The sequence below is a fragment of the Gopherus flavomarginatus genome, chromosome 9 (genome assembly GCF_025201925.1).
Source record: "Gopherus flavomarginatus isolate rGopFla2 chromosome 9, rGopFla2.mat.asm, whole genome shotgun sequence".
NCBI lineage: Eukaryota > Metazoa > Chordata > Testudines > Testudinidae > Gopherus > Gopherus flavomarginatus.
This window is the reverse complement of record NC_066625.1, coordinates 6,966,675-6,992,392: the sequence shown is the minus strand read 5'-3', so window position 1 is coordinate 6,992,392 and position 25,718 is coordinate 6,966,675. Positions and strand designations below refer to the sequence as shown.

Genomic DNA, 25,718 nt, shown 5'->3' with positions numbered 1-25,718 from the left:
GGTCAGAGGGTTCATGTATGTAGCCAACATCATCACCTTCCTTAGATCCAAAGGGTACATTTTCAAGTCCTCGTGTGGGAACTTACCGCATGACTCACGTCATCTTTAGTGGGAGTTGTGCACCTAATGCACAGAAGTCTGTAAACTTGACCTTAAGTATTGTCTTCAATACGGCTATTCTCTTTCAGTTTGAAGATGGAGAAATTATTTATTTTTTAGATTTGTCTATAGCGTATGACGACCTCATGGAGTAATTCCTTGAAGTCCTGTTGTATGTTTCTTAAATCTTTGTATGTTTCTCTTCTTGGCAGAAACAAGGGTGCAGATTCAAGAGTCTGTGAGAGGAAAAGATGTCTTTATCATCCAAACAGTTTCAAAGTGAGTAACAGCTAACACATATTCTAAAGAAACTAGAGTAGTTCCAGACATGGTTTATCTTTAAGAATTCTTTTCTCTTAGGTTTTCTTTTTTTTGTACATGTGAGAGATTCACAGAGGGGCCAGTTGGTCTCTGTGATTTAAAAGGTGTGTATGTGAGGGATCTTCTTATAATCTGACCATTTACTTTGTTTATATTCAGATGAATCTGGATTTTGCTCTATGGGTTTCTGCATTCTTTTGCAATGTAGACTCTGTTCCTTACTTTGTTCTCTTTAAAATCTTGTGATCGACTACCCTGAGTGCAGCACCACTTAATGCTTTTAAATGTGGGAGCACTCTCTTCAAAGCAAATGGCTCATGTGACTCATTAAGCAACATAATTGTATGTTCTCAAGAACATACACAGCTCTACAATTCAAAGGCATACTTCCAGTTTCTAACAGCAGCAGAAATGATGGGACTGGTTTACCTGACGATCAGTTATATACCACTCAATCTTTTTCTTTAGAGACAGGAGATAGGATGTTAGTTGCTAGATATTTAAAGCCTAGTGTTGGCCAAGGCCTATTTTTGGCCAAAATAATAGGAGAATGTATTGTGGGAATCTAAAACTGTTAGTCCTGTCCATAGTTAAAACATATTTACTCAATTTTTATCTTGTGGTGCAAAGATGTGGGAGACAAATTACAATGTAGGCCTTATTGCAGCAACATGTTGTGTTGATACGGTCCTGAAAATGACTTTCTAAGCAATGAGGTTGGTGAACAGACAATGGGAGAAGAAATAATGAAGTATAGTCCTAGTGAGAAATTAAAATAGTATGTCAAGTGCAGTGGCCTACCTAGGGTACATATTTGGATTCCTTATAGGGATATTTCAATTGCCAGTTTTTCTTCAAGTCCCTTGAAGCAGATGTAGGTATCACATTGAATTCAGCTAAAGGATATTTATGCATGGATACAGAACTAGAAACTTCTCATTCCAGGGATGTGAATACTACGATCATGGAACTCCTGATCATGGTGTATGCTTGTAAAACCTCCTGTGCCAAAAGCATTATTGGAGTGATTCCCTACTTCCCATACAGCAAGCAGTGCAAGATGAGGAAAAGGGGCTCCATTGTCTCTAAATTACTGGCTTCGATGATGTGCAAAGCTGGTAAGAATGCAGGATGTTGTGAAATAATCAGGGCATGGTGGGCTTCTGATGTCATATTTAACTTCTAGACAGCTGTGTGCATTAAACTGGGAACTTTAATAAGAAATAGCTATAAAGATTTTTAGCAAGAGGAAATTTTAAACCCTAGAGAGGAAAATCCAACGTAAAAGCAATACAAAGTGATTGAAATGCTGCATTAAAAACGAGCACATCTTTATAACATCCATTGCAGAGTCCATGCCAAGCTGAGTTGGTGAGATAAGTCTTCTGGAATTCCTACTATCCTGGAAGGTGGGGTTCCTTTGCTGTGATACTGCTGCTGGGTCCCTTCTCTCCCTTCCTAACTCTCTCTTAGGCAGTTGTATTTCTGTCAATTTCTCTCTTACCTTTCTGTTGGGTGATCGCACTTACACCTACTTTTAAGGTGGCATCTGAGAATGGGATGAAACTCCCTTGATTCCTCCAGGGCAACCACCTGCCTGCTCTTTCCCATGGCATCTGTCCAGGGAGCATGTGGATGGTTATAATGAACATTTCATATATATATGCTGTGTAATTGTGCAGTCTGGTCTTGTAGATTTAATTAAATATTGATTCTCATTTCATGGGAAGAAGTGTGGGAGTAATTAGAATTTGGGATTGAGAGTCCGGAGTTCTGAGTTACAATCTGAGCTCTGTCACAATCTTACTGTGTGACCGTGGGCAAATTACTTAATCTCTACCTTAATTTCTTCAAATGTGGAAAGAAGGTGGCATTTAAAATTCTCAACACGCCCATAATATAGATAGTCAATTTTTGTAAATTGCTCTGTGGGCTTTGGTAAAAGGTACCATAGAAATGCAAAGTACTCCTGTTTATTTGATACCCCATAAACCTTAATGGAAGATTTTATTTACCATGTATACTGCAATAAAAACTAGAATATTCTGTTGCACTATAACAAAATATTAATGTTCTAAACAGCCTTTTGTGAAAATTACAGGAGGAGTAAATTTGGTATCTACAGATAATATTTAGGTTTGTCCTGCTTGTTTTTCATACAGTGGCTTTTAAGTGTTACTCTCTTTTCAAAGGTCTAACTCACCTTATTACAATGGATTTACATCAGAAGGAAATACAGGGATTCTTTAATATTCCGGTTGATAATTTGAGAGCCTCTCCATTCTTGCTTCAGTACATTCAAGAAGAGGTGAGCAAGGCCTACTAATGTGTATGAGAGTTGTCATTTCAATGTTGTATTTCAGGTTATCCCTACATTTGTTGGGTTTAGAACATCAGTAAAGATACTATCAAGTGAAATTGAGTACTTTTTTTTTTTTTTTTTTTAAGTCTTTTGAAGAGAGGAGGAATATTTTTTGAGAGTTTTAAAATGGTAAGTTTTTTGTTTTTTCTATTCTTGGCATCAACATTCTTCCCACTCTATAGACACCAAAATAAAAAGTTAAGAATAGAGATCTTTAATTGTGAAAGCGTAAATGTACAGAGCATTGTGCAAATGTTAATTGAGGACATTTAGTAAAATTATAATAGATCAAACTAGAGGTCACCTAGGCAGCATTGTCTAATGGTGAGAACAGATGACTGGTAGTCAAGAGACCTTGATCTGTTGATCAGCTACCTCCTTAGAGTGTGGGATCTTGGGAAACTGAACTTCTGTACCCCAGTTTCTCCATTATAAAAGAGGGCAGTACTCATTTTACAAAGTACCAAGAGACTTGTGAATGTAAAGTGCTGTTTTAGTGAAAAATATTTGTTGTAACATCCTGCTTCTGTCAGTGGTTAATATCCAGTGCTTTGGAAGAACATGAATGCTTCCCACCTTAAAACAGACACATAGCTAACCTGTCAAATGGAGGGTACTCTTCAACCCAAGGGATTGTTTTATATAGGTATAGCTTTCGTCTGTACTAAAAACTCCATGATGCACTTTTGTTATGACATTATTTTAAACTGGTGTGGGGAAGTTAGCAAATTTATGGCAGTGATTATTTCTCAGCCAATGGTTAGCTGGTTATATATGTTTGGCATTAGAAAATTCTCTCAAATTAAGATGGCAATAGTATAAAACTCATCTGCAGATTTTCGGAACCTAGCAAACTCCTTGGGGAGGTGGGGGTGGAATATTTAGAAGGTGTTTTTCTTATTTCACTTCCTTTATCTTTTCTCTGCTTCATAGAATGACTTAAAGGAAAGTAAGCTAACTAAAAGGACCTGACATACTTGGTTTCTTAGTGCTTTCTAGCCAATCTAAAGGCCTAAGTTGTGTGTATCTCTTCATAAAATTGCCATGTAACGCTGATCAGGAAGAACTTAATACATCATCTACATTTCATGATTACCAAATATGCTTTGGATGTCATGCATTTTAAATACTACAGCCTGCTAAATGTTTGTTAGTGTCTTTAATGGGATGTATTGAATAGCATGAAACAAGTTCAGCTTGATAAGAATGAAGATTATTTACAAAGAACTTAAACCATAAGTCAAATTGTAAAGGTTGGGAGCTGCTGGTGGCCATTCTATGATCACTTCCCACCCAGATCCTATGAGAATCTAAGATGAGATTGGATTTTCTTCATCCCAGCATACCTATTAGTTGGATACTGTGTGGCAAAAGCCTTCATGTTTGTGTATATGTCTGAGCATGCTTATTTAGTGAACATTTCATATCACCTTCACACACTGTACAGCGTGCACATTAGATGTTAGTGACTTGTCATAATTCTCTGCTGCTAGGAGTTGCCAGTGCTCATATTTAAAGTTTTAAAGGGCATTGTTGAACAGTTCCAGGTTGTTGACTTAGCTTTTGCATGAACTGAGTAATGGAAATCACCTTTGGAGATTTGGCAGTTATAAGTGAGACAATCCTGTTTGAACAGAAATAGAGCCTTCAATATGTTAAATGGCATGTCCTACCTTGTCCATACCTTGCATTGTATGCCTCTTTCATATGGCCTGTCTAATTTTACAAGGTCTGTAAAGGAGCACAATTACAAGGGGAGGAGGGAAATTTCAGCACTTTTTTTTTTCCTGGTCGTTTTTCTTGTATTATAAGCAGGGCTAGTAGTCCTATCTATTATTAATGTTGCCTGACACTTCCCATTGTAAGACTCTACCTTCTATTGCTTAGAACTTTTGCCAAACTTAACTGTTTTGGTTAACATTTTCCATTCTGGGTGTCTGCCTCAAGCTGAATAATTTGGAAGTTTTTAGCCAAAATGGATCATTGTATCAGAAGTGAGACTAGGGGAAAATACATTATTTTGCCCACATTAAAACTTCAGTATCTTTTATCTAGCACCCCATGCTTTGGAGGGGGGATTTGACATGTGGAAAGGGGGGTGGTCTTGGTGTCGGGGATGTGCCTTTTGCTGTGCCATGAAAATCCACCCAAATTTGGCTAAATTGTAATGTAAGCCTTTGAAAAATCAATTTAAATATATTTAGTAGAGGCTTCTTAGATTTTAGCAGCTAAATTCCACAAAAATTCTGCTCGCACTGGGCGTACAATCATAAGACTGGAAGGCACCTTGAGAGGTCATCTAGTCCAGTCCCCTGCATTCATGTCAGGACTAAGCATTATCTAGATCATTCCTGACAGGTGTTTGTCTAACCTGCTGTTAAAAATCTTTAACAATGGAGATTTCACAACCTCCTAGGCAATTTATACCAGTGCTTAACCACCCTGACAATTAGGAAGTTTTTCCTAATGTCCAACCTAAATCTCCCTTGCTGCAATTTAAGCCCATTGCTTCTTGTCCTATCCTCAGTGGTTAAGAAAAACAATTTTTCTCCCTCCTCCTTGTAACAGCCTTTTATATACTTGAAAACTGTTATCATATCCCCCCTCAGTCTTCTCTTTTCCAGACTAAACAAACCCAGTTTTTTCAATCTTCCCTTATAAGTCATGTTTTCTAGAACTTTAATATTTTTTGTTGCTCTTCTTTGGACTCTCTCCAATTTGTGCACATCCTCCCTGAAATTTGGTGCCCAGAACTGGACACAATAGTTGAGGCCTAATCAGCACAGAGCAGAGTGGAAGAATTACTTCTCATGTCTTGCTTACAACATTCCTGCTAATACATCCCAAAGTGATGTTTGCTTTTTTTGCAACAGCATTACACTGTTGTCTCATATTTAGCTTGTGGTCCACTATGACCCTCAGATCCTTTTCTGTAGTACTTCTTCCTAGGCAGTCGTTTCCCATTTTGTGTGTGTGCAACCGATTGTTCCTTCCTAAGTGGAATACTTGGCATTTGTCCTTACTGAATTTCATCCTATTTACTTCAGACCATTTCTCCAGTTTGTCCAGTTCATTTTGAATTTTAATCCTGTCCTCCAAAGCACTTCCAACCCCTCCCAGCTTGGTATCATTTGCAAACTTTATAAGTGTACTGTCTATGCCATTCTCTAAATCATTGATGAAGTTATTGAACAGAACCGGACCCAGAACTGATCTCTGTGGGACCCCACTCATTATGTCCTTCCAGCATGACTGAACCACTAATAACTACTCTCTGGGAATGGTTTTCCAGCCAGTTTTGCACCCACCTTATAGTAGCTCCATCTAGGTTGCATTTTCCTAGTTTATTTATGAGACGGTCATGCGAGACAGTATCAAAAGCTTTGCTAAAGTCAGATATACCATGTCTACTGCTTCTCCGCTATCCACATGTTCTAGCTTGGGGCAGAGGAGGACTTTCCTTGCAAAGGTGTCTGGCCATCTGAACTGTGGGGCAGGGAGCCTATGTGCTCTCAGTGACTCCTCTTCCCCATTGGGCCCAGGCATCATGAAGGAGTAAGCTTCCTGATTTTAAATGTGGAGGGGACAAGACCTGAACTTGAGGGGGGTGGTGCGGATGGATGGTAGATCAGGTCAAGGACCCTGGGGTTGGAGGAAGATGAGACTGAACAGGGAGAGGGAATTGGGATGGAGGGGGAGAGTAGATTGAGATCCAGAACCAGTGGTGAGAGGGGAAGAGAGAGAACTGATAAGGAGCCAAGGTTGGGGGGGAGAACTGGGACTGGCTGGGGAAAGATATTGGAACACGGAGCTATGGGTGGGGGTAAGAACACTGAGATTGGACAAGGAGCCTGAGGTGGGACCCAGTGGGGGTGGAGAACAGGGATGTAGGGAGAGGGGAAAGAAAGAGACTGGCTAAGTGTGGAGAATGGAACTTGGCTGAGAAGCCAAGCGTGGGAAAGAGACCAGACTGAGGCAAGTCATGCTTGGGAGGAGTGAGTTGAAGAATTTGTGCCCACTAGGTTGCATTCCCCTCCAGAACCCAAAATAGATTCATCAGTCTCACCATTCCTCTGCTGTCAGCAAATAACTGTGAAACCCTCTGGATAAGTGTCCCATCCACCTGTAGTGCTGGTCCACAGAAGATGACAACCTACTACTGCTATCAGTTATTCTGTTTGATCAAGTGGTAGTGATCTGTGGAGTGGATGTAAATATTCCATCCCTGCTGATGATCCATATGGGTGTCAGTATGATGCCACATGATGGAATTTGGGTTTTTTTCAGTTTGTTTTTAAAAATGTAGGAAATTACACATAGAAAACAACATTAAAAGAACATTTTTAAGGTTGTAAAATCTAGGCATTCAAAGCTAGGGTTATTTGCTTAAACTTGAAGTATTTGATACTTTAGATTTTTTTTACATTCTTAAAAATTTTAAATTATCTGTGGCACTTAATGAGCTTAAATTTCCATAAAAGATATGACATAGTTGATCTCTGTTGTTTGCTACAGATCCCAGATTACAGGAATGCTGTGATTGTGGCCAAATCACCTGCATCTGCAAAGAGGTGAGTAAGAGCTACTCTCTTTGATTTAAGCAAGCAATATGTAACTAACGTGGTCCCTGATTTTAGCATTAAGTTCAGGGCACTGTCCTATGAAATGAGAGACTCAAAATGAAAGACTCCGATGACCAGTTTATACATGAAAGTTTCCATATTGTTTCAGTGGTCAGTATTGCCAATACTAATAATTTACAGCACTGTGCAGTTAACAATGTGGGCATAGAATACTTCAGAAATCATTGTGGCCTCGATGACTAGTTTTTTCAGTGAAGCTTTATTCAAAATATTTGAAGTTTTACCAATGTGGGTGGAGATATATATGTATGTATGAATATATAGAAACTGTTTCTATATGTTGTTACATCTGAATCTCTGTCCTAATGTGGGACTTGAAGTCAACGTGAAGGGGATAAATAAAAGCATAGTAGTATAAAGGAACACTGCCATGGTTCGAAGGTTAAAAAGATAGCTTCTCCATCTTCTGCCAAATCTGCAGAATGAAATATTTTTCTGATTAATAAAGTATATGGATAAAAATAACTGATTCACTACCTAATGCATATTGCTATTTCTTAGACATTATGCTTTACCTTTCTTTTTTTTAATATTGCAAGCAGTTAGTTGAATGTTTGTGAAATTGTCCATATCTCAGTACCTTTGTTCTAATATTTAAGATACGGCCTTCAGCCTCTTCCAGTTTTATTATAACTCATTGCTATTTTAGAGGGTCTTTTAAAAATTGAAAGCATGAAAAAGTGAATCCAACAGTGGAAGAACAAAGAGTATTTAGCATTCTAAAAATATTTTAGGAATATTTTATTACGTTTAAACGTGTATTTATATTTAAAAATCTAGTATATAAAATTTCAACTATGGACAAAGAACAATGGCAAGGCAGATATTACAACTCCAGTGGTCCAAAATGGTTGCTTAATGTGATCGCGATTAGAAAGTGACTGGCCAAATCCTAAAGATAGGGACTTTATTCTCTAGTCTGGCTAAAGTGTGCAGGGTCCAGGGCAAGCTTTCTCTACTCATTGAGATGAGTGTTTTTTATCATGTTAACATGCTTGTTAAGTGATCATCATTGATTTCTGGTTTTGTTTGTTTATGGCTAGCTATCCCTCTGCTCTCTGATGGAATTTCACTCCTTTTAAAAAGCTGATAAGGAGTTGGATGATAGTTTAAGAATTAATGGTGGCTTTTCTGCAGTCACAACTAATTACTTGTGGAAGTGTAACCTAGACTTTTATATCAGGTATTATGACTTTGTTAGTAGGAAACATTTGTTTTGTAGCACATCAGAACAGTTTCTAACTGGTAGTAGTGTACTAGGAAAAACAATTTAATGTTTTTATCTAGCAGTATTCTTCATATGAACTAAATATTCCACTACTTGTATTAAATACCTGTTTAATCTGCCTTCCATGTGACAGATGCTATATGAGCGGATGCACTTTATTTTTTTAAATAGAAGTTGTTTACAAATTATTATTCTGGTCCCCAACTGCATCCCTGTCTTGTAATTCAACTTCTAAGTTTTACTGTTTTTCATATAAGCTGTTGTCAACAGGATTATGCAGCTAATAATATTAACAGGATCATTTTGATTTCTTAGTTTACTGTTCTGGGAATACCTCCTTATTGCTTGTAGTGAAGCATACATAAAGTCCTATGAGCACTGTGAAATATTAATTCTGTTTCTGGCACCAGTTTGATGTCTTAAATATCTGAATTGTAAGTATGCATCTAAATCTGTGAAGCTGTAACAGTGTAAGGTAATAAAAGATTATTTTTCTGTCCTGAAGTGGTATCTAGTCTTTGGCCTTCCATTCTACAACTGCTTGCATTTTGGTGATGAGTAAAGTGATCCCTTAGTGTTTCTTGGGGCTTAATCATGCCTGTTAGTCACAGGTTTGTGTTGGAGGGTGAGCAGAGCTGCCGTTCTCTTCTGGCAGCTCCTGTAGGCATTGTGCATCAAGGAAGCACAAAGTTTTTCAGAGCTCTCAGGCATGCGGGTGTAGAGTATATCTGCTCTACTCCTTAAGGAGATACATGATGCCTTTTTTCTTTTGAGCTGACTGGCTCCAGTGGCTGGTGTTGAGGAAAGGTGGGGGTGCTGTGTTTTTGCTCCTCTTGAAGCATCTAGTTCCTGCATGGGTGCCTGCATTCTCTTCCCCCATTCCCTAGATGTATTATTGGGACATATCTGCACATACTATCCAAAAATGAAAATATAAGTCCTTGCATTTGCTTATGCCTGTCACTTAATTGTGCGTGCAAATAGAGAACCTAAATGCACAATTAATAAATTTTCACAGGAATATATGAGGGGTTGCATATACTCCTGTTTCTGTATGTGCATCTGTGGCTGAAAATTTGGCCTAAATAGCATGACCTAGAAAACATTGAAGGCAACTGTTAGTCAAAATGTTGGTTCCTACTATTGTTTACTTAAGTAGTCATTTGTAAATCTGAGAAAGCTGAAATGTTCTGTAAGAAAATAAATTGTTTGGGCAGGGGAGATACTTTTTTGTCAAGAGTTTAACCAAGGAAGACAAATGTCAGCCTGAAACAATTTTTTCTTTAGATTGTATATCTGTGACAGGAGGTGGCTTAGTCTGTTGTAATTCAGAATGTTTGTTCAGTTTCTGGTCTCATTGAAAAATTCAGGTAAAAATCATTTTGCATAGTCTGAGCTTTTATTCAGTTTAGTATGGTTCCTAATTTTGCCAGTTAGACTTTATAAAACTCTTTGTTTAACTGGAATTTTTAATTAAAAAAGCAGGTGATTGGAATAAAAATCATATGCTGTATTTAAATATTTGTTTTAAGAAACCCTTATTAACTCCATACATTGTAAGTGAAAAACTCTTAAATCTAACTTAGCTTGCCAGTGATGCTGCTTCTTTATTTATTGCACTTCATTTGGCTTGTACAATGAAACGGGACTTGTTAGTTCTGATTTTTCACTTGTTATCCTCGTCCACTCAGCATTTGAGATGCTAATACTGCAGGAAAAAATATATCTACCTTCTTTTCTTCCCCCAAGCAATCAAACAGTTCACTGACATTTTAAAATGTCATTGAAAGCTTTATTTTTAACACATCTAAATTTGTACCCTAAACTCCTTGATATTAACTGTTTACGTAATTCCAGATTGCAACTGAAGAAATGGTGTATGGTAAGGGATTTTTTTTCATTTAGCAAATTTACTAAAACTCAGATTTTGACTTGCAGCAGGTGATCTGGCAATAGGTTAAATAGCTGATTTCTTGAGTTTTGTTATTCCTATAGGATATCCATAGTTGCAAACCAGACTGTCTAGGTTATTCTGGCTCATTTAGTCCACCTCTTGTGTTCGTATACTTAATTTTAAATTGGGTTTTACTTATTCCCATTTGAAAAAATGTTTACCAAGGGAATGCAAGTTAATCTGAAGTCTTGAATCTGCTGCAGTCAGTTATGGACCACTTTCAGAAACACTGAGAGACTAGTGACAGTTTTAAGGCCCAAGATCTCAGGTTCCCTCAGGACTGGAAACGAGGGATATATACAGTTGGAAAAGTTCACTTGAGATCCCTAGTTTTCCAATGGTATACAGCATTAATTTCTAGCAACGTTGGGTCTTGGCACTGTGGCCCTTAAACTCCTGCCAGAAGTGAAGTAGAAGAGCGTAAGGCAATCTTATATGATTTTAACAGTTGATTTTTAATTCATGTTACAGCCGAAAAATGGAAGAAGCAAGATGATAATCTGAATTTAACGATTAACACTTGTTCTGTTACTTGCAAAGGCTTGGAACACTTGGCAAGACGAGTGCAAATGCTTTCAGGATTATCAAACTTTTCTAAACCCAATGATTCGAAGGTGTCTTCTAGAAGTAGTCCCTGCTTTCTTTCCCTCAGTTGTAGGAATCATTCAATTTTTCCTCTATTTCAGAAGAAAAAAATAGGCTTGTGCTGAATGTTCAGGTTATTTTAAATGTAATGTATTCTTTCCGGCAGGGCACAGTCATTTGCTGAGCGCCTGAGGCTGGGAATTGCTGTGATTCATGGGGAAGCCCAAGATGCTGAATCTGACCTGGTAGATGGTCGACATTCACCTCCTACAGCCAAAAGTGTAGCTGCTATTCATCCCAGTTTGGAGATACCCAGTAAGTAATTTGTGTGTGTAACTGCGTATATATTGGGTTTTTCTAGCCGATTTGAGGATGTTAAAAAGGGTCTGCCAGAAATACACTAGCAAAGCATTACTACAGATACCCTTTTCCTGTGGTGCCTATGGTTTGCAGCAGTGCAAGACTGTGTGGGTGAGATATCTCTTATTGACCAACTTTTGTTCTTGGGAGAGACAAGCTTTCGATCTTACCCAGAGCTCTTCTTTAGGTCTGACTGTGTATCCTGTATGAGTTTGCAATATCAACACTGACCTGGGTAAATAGACTAGTGAGTTCCTCTGCCTCATAATTTCATTGGTTCATATCTTCCACATTACTTTAAGGCTGTTTAGGTTTGATTTATTTAAATATTTTTTTTTTGTTAACAGTATATAACCCCCCATCTTCCACCCAAAAAAACAAAGAAACAACAACAACAAAAAACCAACAACAGCAACCTCCCAGACAAAAGCCCTCTTCTCCCTTCCCTTCTCCACTTGAGGTAAATAAATCAATTTAGGAAGGTAGCATGGTCCAGCAGATAGAGCATTGAACTGTGAGTCAGGAAACCTGGAGTCTGTTCCTGTCTGCCACTGACCCACTGTATGATCTTCGACAAGTCATTTGCTTCAGGTTCCGCTCATGATTACTTTAGTTAAAATGCTATGTGAGAGTCAAGTATAATTAAATGGGATTTTTTGTGGTGAGAAGTGTATCTGTTAACTGCCACAAAGTGAGAGAGAACTAAACAGCTGAGATGGAGATTTTCCTGGCTGAAAAGAATTAATCCCAAGGAGTGCTCCATATTGTTTATAAGCTAATTTTGGTGTAAAAATTGTGTGTAACAGGTGGGGTTTCTACATATGCACAATGCATTAGACTCAAACCCACAAAAGCAAGGGAACACCCCGACCACATCTGTAATTCTGCTACTTCAGCTCTTCTTTCTGCACAAACCTTTCTGCTAAAGTAAGTCCTCGCAGTGCCTACCAGTTTTGGATATTTGTTAGAGTAGCAGTTTAATAAAGTGATAAAAGCTGCCGTCCATATTGGGGTACAGTTATGGTTGTGTGTATTCATAGATTCATAGACTCTAGGACTGAAAGGGACCTCGAGAGGTCATAGAGTCCAGTCCCCTGCCCTCATGGCAGGACCAAATACTGTCTAGACCATCCCTAAGAGACGTTTATCTAACCTACTCTTAAATATCTCCAGAGATGGAGATTCCACAACTTCCCTAGGCAATCTATTCCAGTGTTTAACTACCCTGACAGTTAGGAACTTTTTCCTAATGTCCAACCTAAATCTCCCTTGCTGCAGTTTAAGCCCATTGCTGCTTGTTCTATCATTAGAGGCTAAAGTGAACAAGTTTTCTCCCTCCTCCTGATGACACCCTTTTAGATACCCGAAAACTGCTATCATGTCCCCTCTCAGTCTTCTCTTTTCCAAACTAAATAAACCCAGTACTTTCAGCCTTCCTTCATAGGTCATGTTCTCAAGACCTTTAATCATTCTTGTTGCTCTTCTCTGGACCCTCTCCAGTTTCTCCACATCTTTCTTGAAATGCTGTGCCCAGAACTGAACACAATACTCCAGTTGAGGCCTAACCAGCGCAGAGTAGAGCGGAAGAATGACTTCTCGTGTCTTGTTTACAACACACCTGTTAATGCATCCCAGAATCAGGTTTGGTGTGGTGTGGTTTTTTTTTTTTTTTTTTTTGCAACGGTATCACACTGTTGACTCATATTTAGCTTGTGGTCCACTATGACCTCTAGATCTCTTTCTGCCATACTCCTTCCTAGACAGTCTCTTTCCATTCTGTATGTGTGAAACTGATTGTTCCTTCCTAAGTGGAGCACTTTGCATTTGTCTTTATTGAACTTCATCCGGTTTACCTCAGACCATTTCTCCAATATGTCCAGACCATTTTTAATTTTGACCCTGTTCTCCAAAGCAGTTGCAATCCCTCCCAGTTTGGTATCGTCTGCAAACTTAATAAGCGTACTTTCGATGCCAACATCTAAGTCGTTGATGAAGATATTGAACAGAGCCAGTCCCAAAACAGACCCCTGCGGAACCCCACTTGTTATACCTTTCCAGCAGGATTGGGAGCCATTAATAACTACTCGGAGTACGGTTATCCAGCCAGTTATTTACCCACCTTATAGTAGCCCCATCTAAATTGTATTTGCCTAGTTTATCGATAAGGATATCATGTGAGACCGTATCAAATGCCTTACTAAAGTCTAGGTATACCACATCCACCGCTTCTCCCTTATCCACAAGACTCGTTATCCTATGAAAGAAAGCTATCAGATTGGTTTGGCACGATTTGTTCTTTACAAATCCATGCTGGCTATTCCCTATCACCTTACCACCTTCCAAGTGTTTGCAGATGATTTCTTTAAATACTTGCTCCATTATCTTCCCTGGCACAGAAGTTAAACTAACTGATCTGTAGTTTCCTGGGTTGTTTTTATTTCCCTTTTTATAGATGGGCACTATATTTGCCGTTTTCCAGTCTTCCGGAATCTCTCCCGTCTCCCATGACTTTCCAAAGATAATAGCTAGAGGCTCAGATACCTCCTCTAGTAACTCCTTGAGTATTCTAGGATGCATTTCATCAGGCCCTGGTGACTTTGCAGGCATCTAACTTTTCTAAGTGATTTTTAACTTGCTCTTTTTTTATTTTATCTTCTAAACCTACCCCCTTCCCATAAGCATTCACTATATTAGACATTCCTTCAGACTTCTCAGTGAAGACCGAAACAAAGAAGTCATTAAGCATCTCTGCCATTTCCAAGTTTCCTGTTACTGTTTCTCCCTCCTCACTGAGCAGTGGGCCTACCCTGACCTTGGTCTTCCTCTTGCTTCTAATGTATTGATAAAAAGTTGTCTTGTTTCCCTTTATTCCCATAGCTAGTTTGAGCTCATTTTGTGCCTTTGCCTTTCTAATCTTGCCCCTGCATTCCTGTGTTATTTGCCTATATTCATCCTTCGTAATCTGACCTAGTTTCCGTTTTTTATATGACTCCTTTTTATTTTGTAGGTCATGCAAGATCTCGTGGTTAAGCCGAGGTGGTCTTTTGCCACATTTTCTATCTTTCCTACCCATCGGAATAGCTTGCTTTTGGGCCCTTAATTGTGTCCCTTTGAAAAACTTCCAACTCTCCTCAGTTGTTTTTCCCCTCAGTCTTGAGTCCCATGGACCTTACCGATCAGCTCTCTGAGCTTACCAAAATCCGCCTTCCTGAAATCCGTTCTCTATTTTGCTGTACTCCCTTCTACCCTTCTTTAGAATTGCAAACTCTATGATTTCATGATCACTTTCACCCAAGCTTCCTTCTACTTTCAAATTCTCAACGAGTTCCTCCCTATTTGTTAAAATCAGGTCTAGAACAGCTTCCCCCCTCGTAGCTTTTTCAACCTACTGAAATAAAAAGTTGTCCGCAATGCAGTCCAGGAACTTATTGGATAGTCTGTGCCCCGTGGTGTTATTTTCCCAACATCTATCTGGATAGTTGAAGTCCCCTATCACCACCAAATCTTGGGCTTTGGATGATTTTGTTAGTTGTTTAAAAAAAGCCTCGTCCACCTCTTCCACCTGGTTAGGTGGCCTGTGGTAGACTCCTAGCACGACCTAACCCAGAGACTCTCAACACTTCCGTCTCCTATGTCCATCTCCACCTCAGTCCAAGTGTGTACATTTTTAATATATAAGGCAACACCTCCTCCCTTTTTCCCGTCTATCCTTCCTGAGCAAACTATACCCATCCACACCAACATTCCAATCATGTGTATTATCCCACCAAGTTTCAGTGATGCCAACAATGTCATAGTTGTATTTATTTATTAGCACTGCCAGTTCTTCCTGCCTATTTACCCATACTTCTCACATTTGTATAGAGGCATCTAAGATACTGGTTTGATCTTGCCTCCCAGTTTTGCCCTGACCCTCCTTTTTCTCTGCCGTTATAGCCCACGCTCCCTCTTGTTTCCAACCCATCTCCCAGATCTTTATGTTCCCCACTTACCTGTGGGCTTTGCTCACCTGTCCCCGTCGAACCTAGTTTAAAGCCCTCCTCACTAGGTTAGCCAGTCCTTGTGCAGATAGGATCTTTCCCCTCCTCGCAGTTTAATAAAGTGATAAAGGCTGCTGTCCATATTGGGGTACAGTTATGGTTGTGTGTATGGTAGCTGTGGTAGTGGTTAGGTGCATTCCTGTGGATGGAAGAGTAGAAGGCATGTACTGTAAAGTGGCGTGGCTTAACTTTTCATTTCTTTGCTGAAGTAGTTTTGTCATATGGTGTGTGTAGCAACTGTAACAGTTCCACAGCATTTTTTGTGTTTTTATTTTCGTAGGCTTTTTAATGTTTTAGTTGGGGTGGAGGGACAAGATTGTGAGCAAGGTATTGCTGGTGGATCTCCAGGGAGTGTGGTTCCTGGAAATATACTAGAGCAGTGGCTAATGACAACTTTCTCCATTAGAGAGACAAGGTGAATTAGGTAATATTTTTTCATTGGACCAACTTCTGTGGGTGAGAGAGACAAGCTTTCGAGCTTCAGACCTGAAGAAGACCTCTGTGTAAGCTCGAAAGCTTCTCTCTCTCCCCAACAGAATTTGGTCCAATAGAAGATGTTGCCTCACACACCGTGTCTCTAATATCCTGCAACTGGTGTGGCTACAACACTGTATACAGATTTCTCCATTAACAGCTATGCTTTCTTGGCACTTAAAAACTGATAGAATATAGCTTCTGATGGAAAAGATTTTTATCTGTGCAGAGGATTTTGTGTATGCTGAAGATTTTGTCAATTGGTCACCTATTGTGTATAAACTTTCTGTTGTGATGAACAATGGCAAAAAAAGACCTGTAGTGATAAAAATGTATTTTAAAAAAAAAAAGAAACCCAAAAAACCTTATGTAACAGATCTAATAAAGATTCTTCTATTAATTTTGTTTAGATAGACCAATGTTTTTTTAAAAAAAAAATACCAGTTGACAAAAATGTCCGATTGAAGTTGGTCTGAAATACATCTGTGGATAAAAATGACAGTATTTATACCCTTTAGGTTTCTAATATTGAAATTTCACACCAAAAGGCCACCTCAAATATAGGAAAAACAGAAACTTATGTTCCATTTTAAAGTAATCTCAGAACGGAAGCTTAACTATGGAGTTGCAATCAGTGTCTTCAAAATTACAACAAATATAACCAGCACCGTGAAAAGGTTTAACTTTAACATTTATATTTTTCTTTTAGCTTGTGTTTTCCCCTTCCCTTTGTAATTGTGGAAAATAAAATAAAATTGAAAATGCACTGAGTAGATGAAGGATGTCAGTTTTTTTTAAAGCTTTGAATTTTCTTGCTTTTGTGGGATAAATGTTACCCCTTAACAACCTTTAATATCAGCTAGTTGTTGGAGCTGAGAATAATTTAGCAAAAGGACAGACTGTAAACTTATTCACCAGCAGGTGTCACTTCTGTCAGTGAGATTTAAAAGTTTTAGGGAAATACAAACTTACAGAGCAGAAAATGGCGCAAAAAAAAAAAAAAAAGTAAAGATCCCAAATATGCTTAAAGTATGTTTGACTATATGATCTCGTAATGGCTGAAAGCTTTATTTATACATCTGCTTGTCCTTTATATATCAGTTTTGTTCTGTCTCAAATGTGGCAATTCCTTCTTGTATCTTCCCAATTCTTGTGATCCCTGTGTGAAGGATGAGTCATTATCAGAAGAACATATCATGCTGCTTTGCAATAGGGCATGTGGTATAAATTAAGGCAAAGCAGCAGCCTTATTTAAGACTGCCAGCTTTAAAGGTTTGCATGGTTTTCAGTTGCCACACTGAGCCCACTCTTCTGAAGGTGGCACTTGCTTTTCTTGTCAGGGTCATTGCTTCCAGAAATGCTGCTCAGCAGAGCATAGGACTGATGGCCATTCAGAAGTTGGAGATCTGTTAGTATACATTAGCGTTAGGTGCCTGTGTCAGAAATTTAGCCCTCTGTACACCTTGTCAGACATCCAGAAAAGAATGCAGCGGTGCTAACATTTCAACTGAACCAAGCTGCTGAAGAAAAGGGCAAGTGACCATGTGTGGAAACATTGCTTTATGATGTTTTGTACTTCTGCAGCCTCTTTCATCTGAGGCTCTTACAGCATTTTATAGACATTAACACCCAGGATGCTGGGAGGTTTGTTTAATTCAATTTTACAGATGGGGAAACTGAGTTAGAGGCTTCTCTAGGGTGCCTCACAAGTCTTTGTGAGAGAATCCAGAAGGGAAAGTGTTTGCAGATCACTTTACATTTACACTGTACAAATGATGAATAGGTTTGGAGTCCTAACAAATAGTCTTGTGCTTTATTAATGAATGCATGCTTCATGTGTACCTGGTCATTAGGTAGGGCCTTTTCTGTTAGCAGTTCATTGGAAGGAAATAAAATATCTTAACATCTCGTATTGCATTGATTTGTGTGTATGGGGGGTTTGATAAAGTTCTCCTTCGAGTGATTATGCACACATACATTCCACTTTAATATTGCACTTGAGTTGGAGACTTTTGCCAGCAGTACTGCTGAGTAGAGCATGTACCCCTGCTGTCCTTGTGCTCAGAGCTGAGGGCATAAAAGGGATGTGTTTGCCACCTCCCTCACAGTTCCTTCTTATCGCTTGTGATGAGAGTTGGAGCTCCCCTGTTGATCTTGACCTCTGGTTATCCACCTTAGAAACATTTTTCTTCTTTGTGTGTATTTAGTTCAATTAGTTAGTTTATAGTCCTTTCAGGGGTTATTTTGGTTTAAATCCAGGTGATTTCTCCACAGCAATATGCATGAGCGGGTCTGTCATCCCTCTTACAGGCGCAAAAGTCTAATTCATTTAGGTGAGTAGTATGTGAGGGACAAATGTCCTATCTGTACCTCGTTCCCCAAGAGGACAGGGAAACAGAGGGATTTCTGTCTTAAGTTTCCTCTTCTGGAACAGACAATGCATCCCTCTTTAGAGCCTGGCCCTGACCCTGACCACGACAGAGAAGAGAATTCCTTTCCAGGGATTTCCCCTTCAGTGGTCTCTGCTCCAAAACAGTCTTTGTATGAGATCTTCTTCCTCGCCTATGGTCTCCTCGACATACTCAAAGCCTTCTGAGGCTGATAGGCTGCACTTCTTTTCTCATAAAAAGGTGCTTAAAAAAAAAAAAATCTCTGCTGCCAAGTCAGGGTCTGGTTGGAAGCACCGATGCTAGCACTGTCTTTGCAACCACTCTGAACAACAAATGCAGGAAGTTCTGTTCCAGAACAGGTCACAGTCCATCCTTCTCCTTTGGTCAGATCTTCCAGTGTATGTTTTCTCCATCCTCCTAATCCTGAACGTGATCATGGAGCTGAAAGCAACAAAGCAACTTTAATCCTTGTTGTGCTGGCCTTCCCAAAACAATACTGGTACACTGACATACATCAACTATCAGTTTGACCTCCCATAGTTCTGCCTCTGTTTGAGGACCTCCTGTCTCAGAACTGAGCCATGGAACTTATAGTGTGTCTGATTTCTGGTTTAGAAATGAGGAAAGAATTTGCTCCCAAGACGTCTATGCTAGTTGGTGCATAGAAGGGAAGGATACATCCATGGGCACTTACGTAGCAAATTGGAAAAGATTCTCAGCCTGAATTGAGTCTTGCCAGTAGTCACTGAACACTGTTGAAATTAGACATATATTAGACTTCCTGCTACATTTGAAATCTTCCGATCTCTGTATCTGTTCTATAAGAGTGTATCTAGGCTCCATCTCCTGATACATCTTCCAGTAGATGGGTTTTGGTTTTTTCGCATCCTTTCTTGTCTTGGGTTTTAAAGGGTCTCATTTACACATATACTCAAGGGACCTGAATTTAGTTTTGTCCTGTTTAATGGGTTCCCCCTTCAAACCTCTAGCAACAAATTCTTTGTAATTGCCATCAGTAAATACAGTGGTTTTGATAGCGATTATGTCTGTGAGAAACATGTCTCTGTGAAAGAAGGGTCCTGCTACCACCACCAGAAGCTCTGACAAGGTTTCTCTTAGGCCACACTGTAAGTTTATGCCTATTTGTAGTATTTGCACTCCACCTCAACAAACCTATTCCTCTTACAGTATGTTTTCCAAAGCTTCACTATAGCAAAGCTGAGGAGAGGCTTCATACTTCGGATGTTCAAAGGGTTCTCTCCTTTCATCTTTGTGACGAACTGGGAAAGTTCTTAATGTTTTCTCTGAGTACTGTGTTGGTGCCTCAGTGTCCCCATGGCAGTTCTTAAGTATCTGGCAGAGCAAAGGGCCAGTGCACCTAAATGCCTGACACTCTGTCTCCTAGCAACTGATGGCCTGGGCCCCTCCTCTGCAAAGGTGCCAGCTGAAGGTGTTGGAGACAAAGGGATCAGGTGACCTCCTGGCCCGGGAAAGGGGCTGAGGAGAGAGCAGGGGCTGGGAGGGGTTGTTAGTCTGGAGCTGGCTGGAGTCAAGGGTGGAGGGCAGACCTGGGGGTCTGGCTCACTGCCCCCCAGAATGGACCCAGCCGAGGGGGCCGGTTCGCTGTACCTACAAGCTGTTTTAGACCCTGTTCCTGTCCTCGAATAAACCTCTGTTTTACTGGCTGGCTGAGAGTCACGTCTGACTGCAAAGTGGGGGTGCAGGACCCTGTGGCTTCCCCAGGACCCCGCTGGGGTGGACTCGCTGTGGGAAGCGCACGGAGGGGCAGAGGATGCTGAATGCTCCAAGGAGAGACCCAGGAGGTGAAGCTGTGTGAGCTTCTTGCCCTGAACAAGTCTGCTCCAAGGGAGAGGAGGCTCCCCAAAGTCCTGACTGGCTTGGTGGGGAGCAGTTCCAGAACATCGCCTGGTGACTCCGTGACAATCTTGCCTGAACAATCTTTTAGGTCATCTCTTAGACTCTTTTTGTAACCGTTTTTGATAGGCTGTAACTGGCTGCCCTTTAATCTTATCCTATATCTCACTGAATGTCTGACAGTATCAAGCTTTGCTATGATCTCGTAAAGGTTGCGTCTCCTCTGAGAACAATGGCCCATTGCACTAGGGCTTGTTCCACTTCATCAGCCTTCCTGAGTAACATACCAGTAGTGGACATTTGCAAGGCTGCTAATAGACATAAGTACATATCTTCTCTAAACACCATGCTATTATCACTCAGGTTCCTGAGAGAGTGTCAGTTTCAGCCAGTCAGTGCTGCAGTCTGCTTTTCAAGTAATCTGTGTCCTAGCCTCTAAGAGAACTGCTGACGAGTGACCTACACTGGAATGTATACGTGCACAATCACTTTAAGGAGAAAAATGTTACATAACTGTTGTTCTTTGAGATGTCATGCACATATACATTCCATGACCATCCCACATTCCCCACTGCTTTGGGTATTGGATGGGCATATGAATGAATGGAAAGAGAGATGGCAGCCAAGTCCCCTTCGGCTCTGAGCGAGAGGACAGCGGGGACACAAGTGCTACCTAGTGATACTGCAGGCAAAAGTCTCTGATTCCAGTGTATTGGGCACATACGCCCCTACAGTGGAATGACTACATGGCCAGCACATCTCAAAGAACAACAGTTACTGTGCAGGAAAGTAACCATTTTTTCATATGATTTTTACACCATTGTTGAGCCCAGAAATCCCAGTTTCTCCCTAGGAATTGAGTGTCAGCACAGCATTCCTAAATTTTACTGGACAAATTGCACTGCATACAAGACTTAATGACATGAGTTAGCAGACAGCAAACATATGCCTTTAAGGCACCAGTCCTGCAAATTATTTTATGGGTGGATCCCTGTGCCCATCTGGAACCCCACTGATTTCAGAGGGGCTCTGTGCAGGTGTTTACTCATACAGGGTAACTTGCAGGATCAGGACCTAAATATTTATAGTGGATATCCTATGTGGAAAGACTCAGTGCGTTGTGCACGAGACTCTGCTGTCCAAGGAAGCAGAGCAGTGATGGTGGAGACAGTTGCTGCTTTGCTTTTATCTATGGAAAAAATGAGAAATGATGACTAATGCAAAGCAAGAATTTCCTCATTAATTTTAGCATGTACATTTTTTCTCTCCCCCCCCCCCTTTTTTTAAATCCTTTTATCAGTGCTGATTCCAAAGGAAAAACCACCTATCACAGTTGTTGGAGATGTAGGAGGAAGAATAGCCATCATTGTGGTAAGTGAATGTTTTGGATCAAAACTCTGATAGCTTTGAATTTAGGAATGTGTGTGTATATTTGTGGGTATCCTTTAAAGTAGGGCTAATTTTGAAGGTTTTCTTATTGTATCTAAGCTAAAATTGTCAAACTCCTGAGATATAAGAGAGCTCGTGGTCACTCTAGTCTTAAATTAAGGATACACAGGGCAAGAATTCAGTGGGAGATCCAATCTTTGTTTTTAGCCTCAAAAATTCATGTCCTGGTTCCCAAATATAAGTGAAATCTTTTGAAAGCAACTTGTTTGATTATTTTTTAAAAGATCCCATCACACTCTAGTTCTCTCTCTTTATAATAAGCTTGAAATGGCCTTCCACAAATCTTGCCAGTTTCTTGTTGAAGGGTCATTATTAAATGCTGAGCTGTTGGCATTTAAAACTTTTAACTAGTGCAAAAACATGGATTATCTGGGTGTTTGCTCACTACACAGACATTGTAAGAACATAAGGAAGACATTTAGGTTGACTCTGGGGTTTCCTAATACCCTTGACAGGCTCTGTTATCTGAGGGCAGCTGAAATTGCAGTATAAATCTCCTTGATTATGGACTTAATATTTCTGTGTCCCTTCGATAAAATGAGTTTAGCAGGTTACTTTACAGGAATAGAGAGGTTAATTAAGATTAGTAAAGTAGTTGAAGATAATTAAGTAGAAGATGTTGCTAAAATACATTGGATTTCTCCGAAGCTTACGCTCAGAATATTGGTGTAATTGTGTGTAGTGGCTCATAAGTTTGAGCAGAATGGCAAGCTGCTCAGCCTTAATGGAAAAATTGCATTTAAGGCCATTAATTTCAATTTTCTTTCCACTTTCATAATTTAAATGACCAAGAGAATTTTTAATACGAATTACACATACGTTGACATTTGAGGGAGTTTAAAAATAAAATGGATCACTCCCTTCTATCTCTCTGAAGTCTTTTTTATTTTTTAATAAAATACTTAAGTGCTGTTTTAGTTCTTGATGATGGTGCCAATGTAACTTGCTGATGAAAATTTCTGATGTAACTTCTGAAACTGATTGGTTAATCCAGTTCTTGTACTTTAATAGACTCTCCGGGCACTGCTCCTGTATTAAAAGCCAGGAGGACATCAGTGTGTTGGGGAAGGCAGAGTGAAGAAAAAAGGACTGATTAGAAATTATCTTCTACAGTTAATAGTAGTTAACAGGGCTGCATGCAAGATATTAAAGGACTAAATATCATGTATAAGAATAAAATGAAAGAAAGGATGGACCAGTTTCTTTGCCATATTAACTAAACTTTGGGTAAAAATTGAGATGATTTGGAAAAGCTTTACATAATGACTGTAAGTTTTGGGGTCCCTGTACATCATCTTGGATTAATGGTTGTTTTGTCTGTCTTTCCACATCTTTTTAAAATCAAACGTTTTATCCTTTGAATTTCAAAGTTCAAAAATAAAAAAAATATTCCAGGTTTTTAACTGTCCTGTGGGAATATTTATTATTTTATTAGTAAATACATTCTGGAATTTTTTTAAAATGCTTGGTTTCTTCCCTTGTGTGCCCTCCTGGTTACATGACTGAATCTTGCTATATAGGTTTTAAAAATCCTCTTGTGCTTTAGTGAACAACACTGCTATTAATTGTCCAAAATACACAGTGATAGACACAGAAAAGCAGGATCTGGCCCTGATAGTATCTACTGAATGGGTTATCTGAAACTCTGTCCATGAGAGTTTTGATAAGGTGAAAACCTGGTAGCTGGACTCTGCATCATTTCAGAGAAACAAAGTATCATGGATATTAACATTGCAGATCTAGAAGTGCCAATGACGTAAAGACTGATGTTGTTGTCTTAAAGGACACTGGAGAAATTGCCTTATTCTTAGGGTTTTTAATATAAAATGTTATTAATTTGAGATTTTAATGTTTGGAGTAACATTTTCTATAGGGGAATCTTTGGTTTCATATTTAGAGCCATGGCAATTCTCCTCTCCCTCACTCTGTTCCTTGAGCCACCATATAGGATAGTAAGGGTTACTATCAGTAAATTAATAATATGGTTTGTATATAGACTAGAGAAATCTACTGCCTTGACACCAGTAGAATTACACTAGATCTGTCTGCCTCTGTTGCATGGCCTGTTCGAGGAAGTGTGGAGTCTTCATTGGCCTGGTCTTATTTTGACAGGATGACATTATAGATGATGTTGACAGCTTCCTTGCTGCAGCAGAGACTCTCAAGGAAAGGGGAGCATACAAGATTTTTGTAATGGCGACCCACGGCCTGCTGTCTTCAGATGCTCCCAGGTTGATAGAAGAGTCTGCTATTGATGAAGTAAGTGTGGGCAGGATGGGCTAGCTTCAAAGTCCAGAAGCAAATGAAAATGATGAAAACTCTTCCGAAAATTCAGCCAGCTTTAAAATCCCCACTGGCTTGGCTCCTAAAATTTTTAATATGGATTATTACTAATTACAATATCAATTACAAATTACAGGAACAATACTGTGGCTATTTGTTACTGGCTTTACTTTTCAGTACAGATTAAGGTTATAACATATAATTATTCCTTTTTTTCAAGTCTTCATGACTACTTTAGTGATGAGTGCAGCATAATAATAAGGGCCTAGGTAAAGGATTGTCAACATATGGAGAGTCTCCTTAAGTGAAGAGTAATTAAGAGTGCATCCCCTTGTGCCTGTTTGACAGGATGAAGGCAAGGAAGGACTGTTTCTTTAGCATTCGTAGATAGGTGAGTTGGAAGGCATCCAACAGCAATGGCTAACCTTTTGTAAGGCTATAATCCTGTCAATAAACAGCCGCAAAAGGAGATCCTGCTTTGCATCAACTATTTAACTTTCTCGGGATCTGGAGGGTAGAACTTGCCTTTTCAGACTCTGATGTGGTAGGGTGCAGATCAGAAACTGAAGGGAAAAGATCAGGGAAAAATCACTTCTACTGTGACAGCTTCTCTCTTTCTCTCTCTAGGTTGTTGTAACCAACACGATTCCACATGAAATACAAAAACTCCAGTGTCCCAAAATTAAGACTGTGGATATCAGTATGATACTCTCAGAAGCCATTCGCAGAATCCATAATGGGGAGTCCATGTCTTACCTTTTCAGAAATATAGGACTAGATGATTAATCTTTTCTGTTTATTCTAAAGAAAAACCAAGGGCCAAACTGGAATTGTATAGAAAACAAGCTGTGAAGCATCATGCTTACCTTAATATTTCAATTGAGTCATTTTCTGTTTTGTTGTTTTTCTTGGTTTAAATTTGAAGTTAAACCAGATTTCAAGAGCTATTTTTCTTTGCAGTTTTTGAAAAAGACCCAAACGTTTTCCAAAAAGAGAGGAAAAAAAGTTGTTCTAGTTGCTTTTAGGTTAGTTGCACTATGTATGGAAAACAAACACTTGAAGCAAGAATTTAGCTCATAAACTAAACATTCCTTTTCCAAAGCTGCTTGCTACAAGTGCTTTAAAAAGTTGATAAATGAAGTGACTGTATAATATTTGCATTTTAAAAGCCAAAAAGGTTGTACTGTTGTATGCAGTTAAGTGACATTTTGTAGAAGTGCTTTTATAGAAAAGCATATGAAATATGCACCTGTATTTATTTTCTGCAACAAAGAATAAAGATTTGTTTTGTGTGAGCTTTTTAAAAAATGTTTATTCAGTAATTACTTGCATTTCAGAATGTGGCCCTATCAAAAATTGCCGTTTGGGGGGTTGCGATGTTGAATAAAGTTGTAAGGTTTGGTACATGTTCCTTACTAATATAAGCTGAGTGTGCATAAACATTAGGGAAGGTAATTGGCTGCATATTGTCGCTGCTTTACTGTAAAAGAGCAAAGGGGGTGGTGGGGAGGGAAACAAATATATTATCACTTTTTGGTTCAACTGCCATACTTCTCTAAGTAGTTTATATGGCACCAGGGGTGTGCAAGGTACTTTACAGACAAGTAGATAGGGCTCATCTATAATAAATATGTATATTATTTATTATTCACTGT

General features: G+C 39.3%; 1 protein-coding gene across 1 annotated transcript in view; it reads left to right on the top strand.

Annotated features, from left to right (window-relative positions):
* PRPSAP2 (phosphoribosyl pyrophosphate synthetase associated protein 2) overlaps positions 1-25,358 on the top strand; it is a 31,198-nt gene extending 5,840 nt beyond the window's left edge. Inside the window, exons 5-12 of the mRNA XM_050967298.1 lie at positions 312-378; positions 1,366-1,538; positions 2,613-2,728; positions 7,298-7,353; positions 11,359-11,507; positions 21,632-21,702; positions 23,893-24,039; positions 24,691-25,358. Of these exons, the coding sequence (XP_050823255.1) occupies positions 312-378; positions 1,366-1,538; positions 2,613-2,728; positions 7,298-7,353; positions 11,359-11,507; positions 21,632-21,702; positions 23,893-24,039; positions 24,691-24,849 (938 nt within the window). The 3' untranslated portion in view covers positions 24,850-25,358. The remainder of the gene's footprint in view (positions 1-311; positions 379-1,365; positions 1,539-2,612; positions 2,729-7,297; positions 7,354-11,358; positions 11,508-21,631; positions 21,703-23,892; positions 24,040-24,690) is intronic.
* Positions 25,359-25,718: the final 360 nt, after the last annotated feature.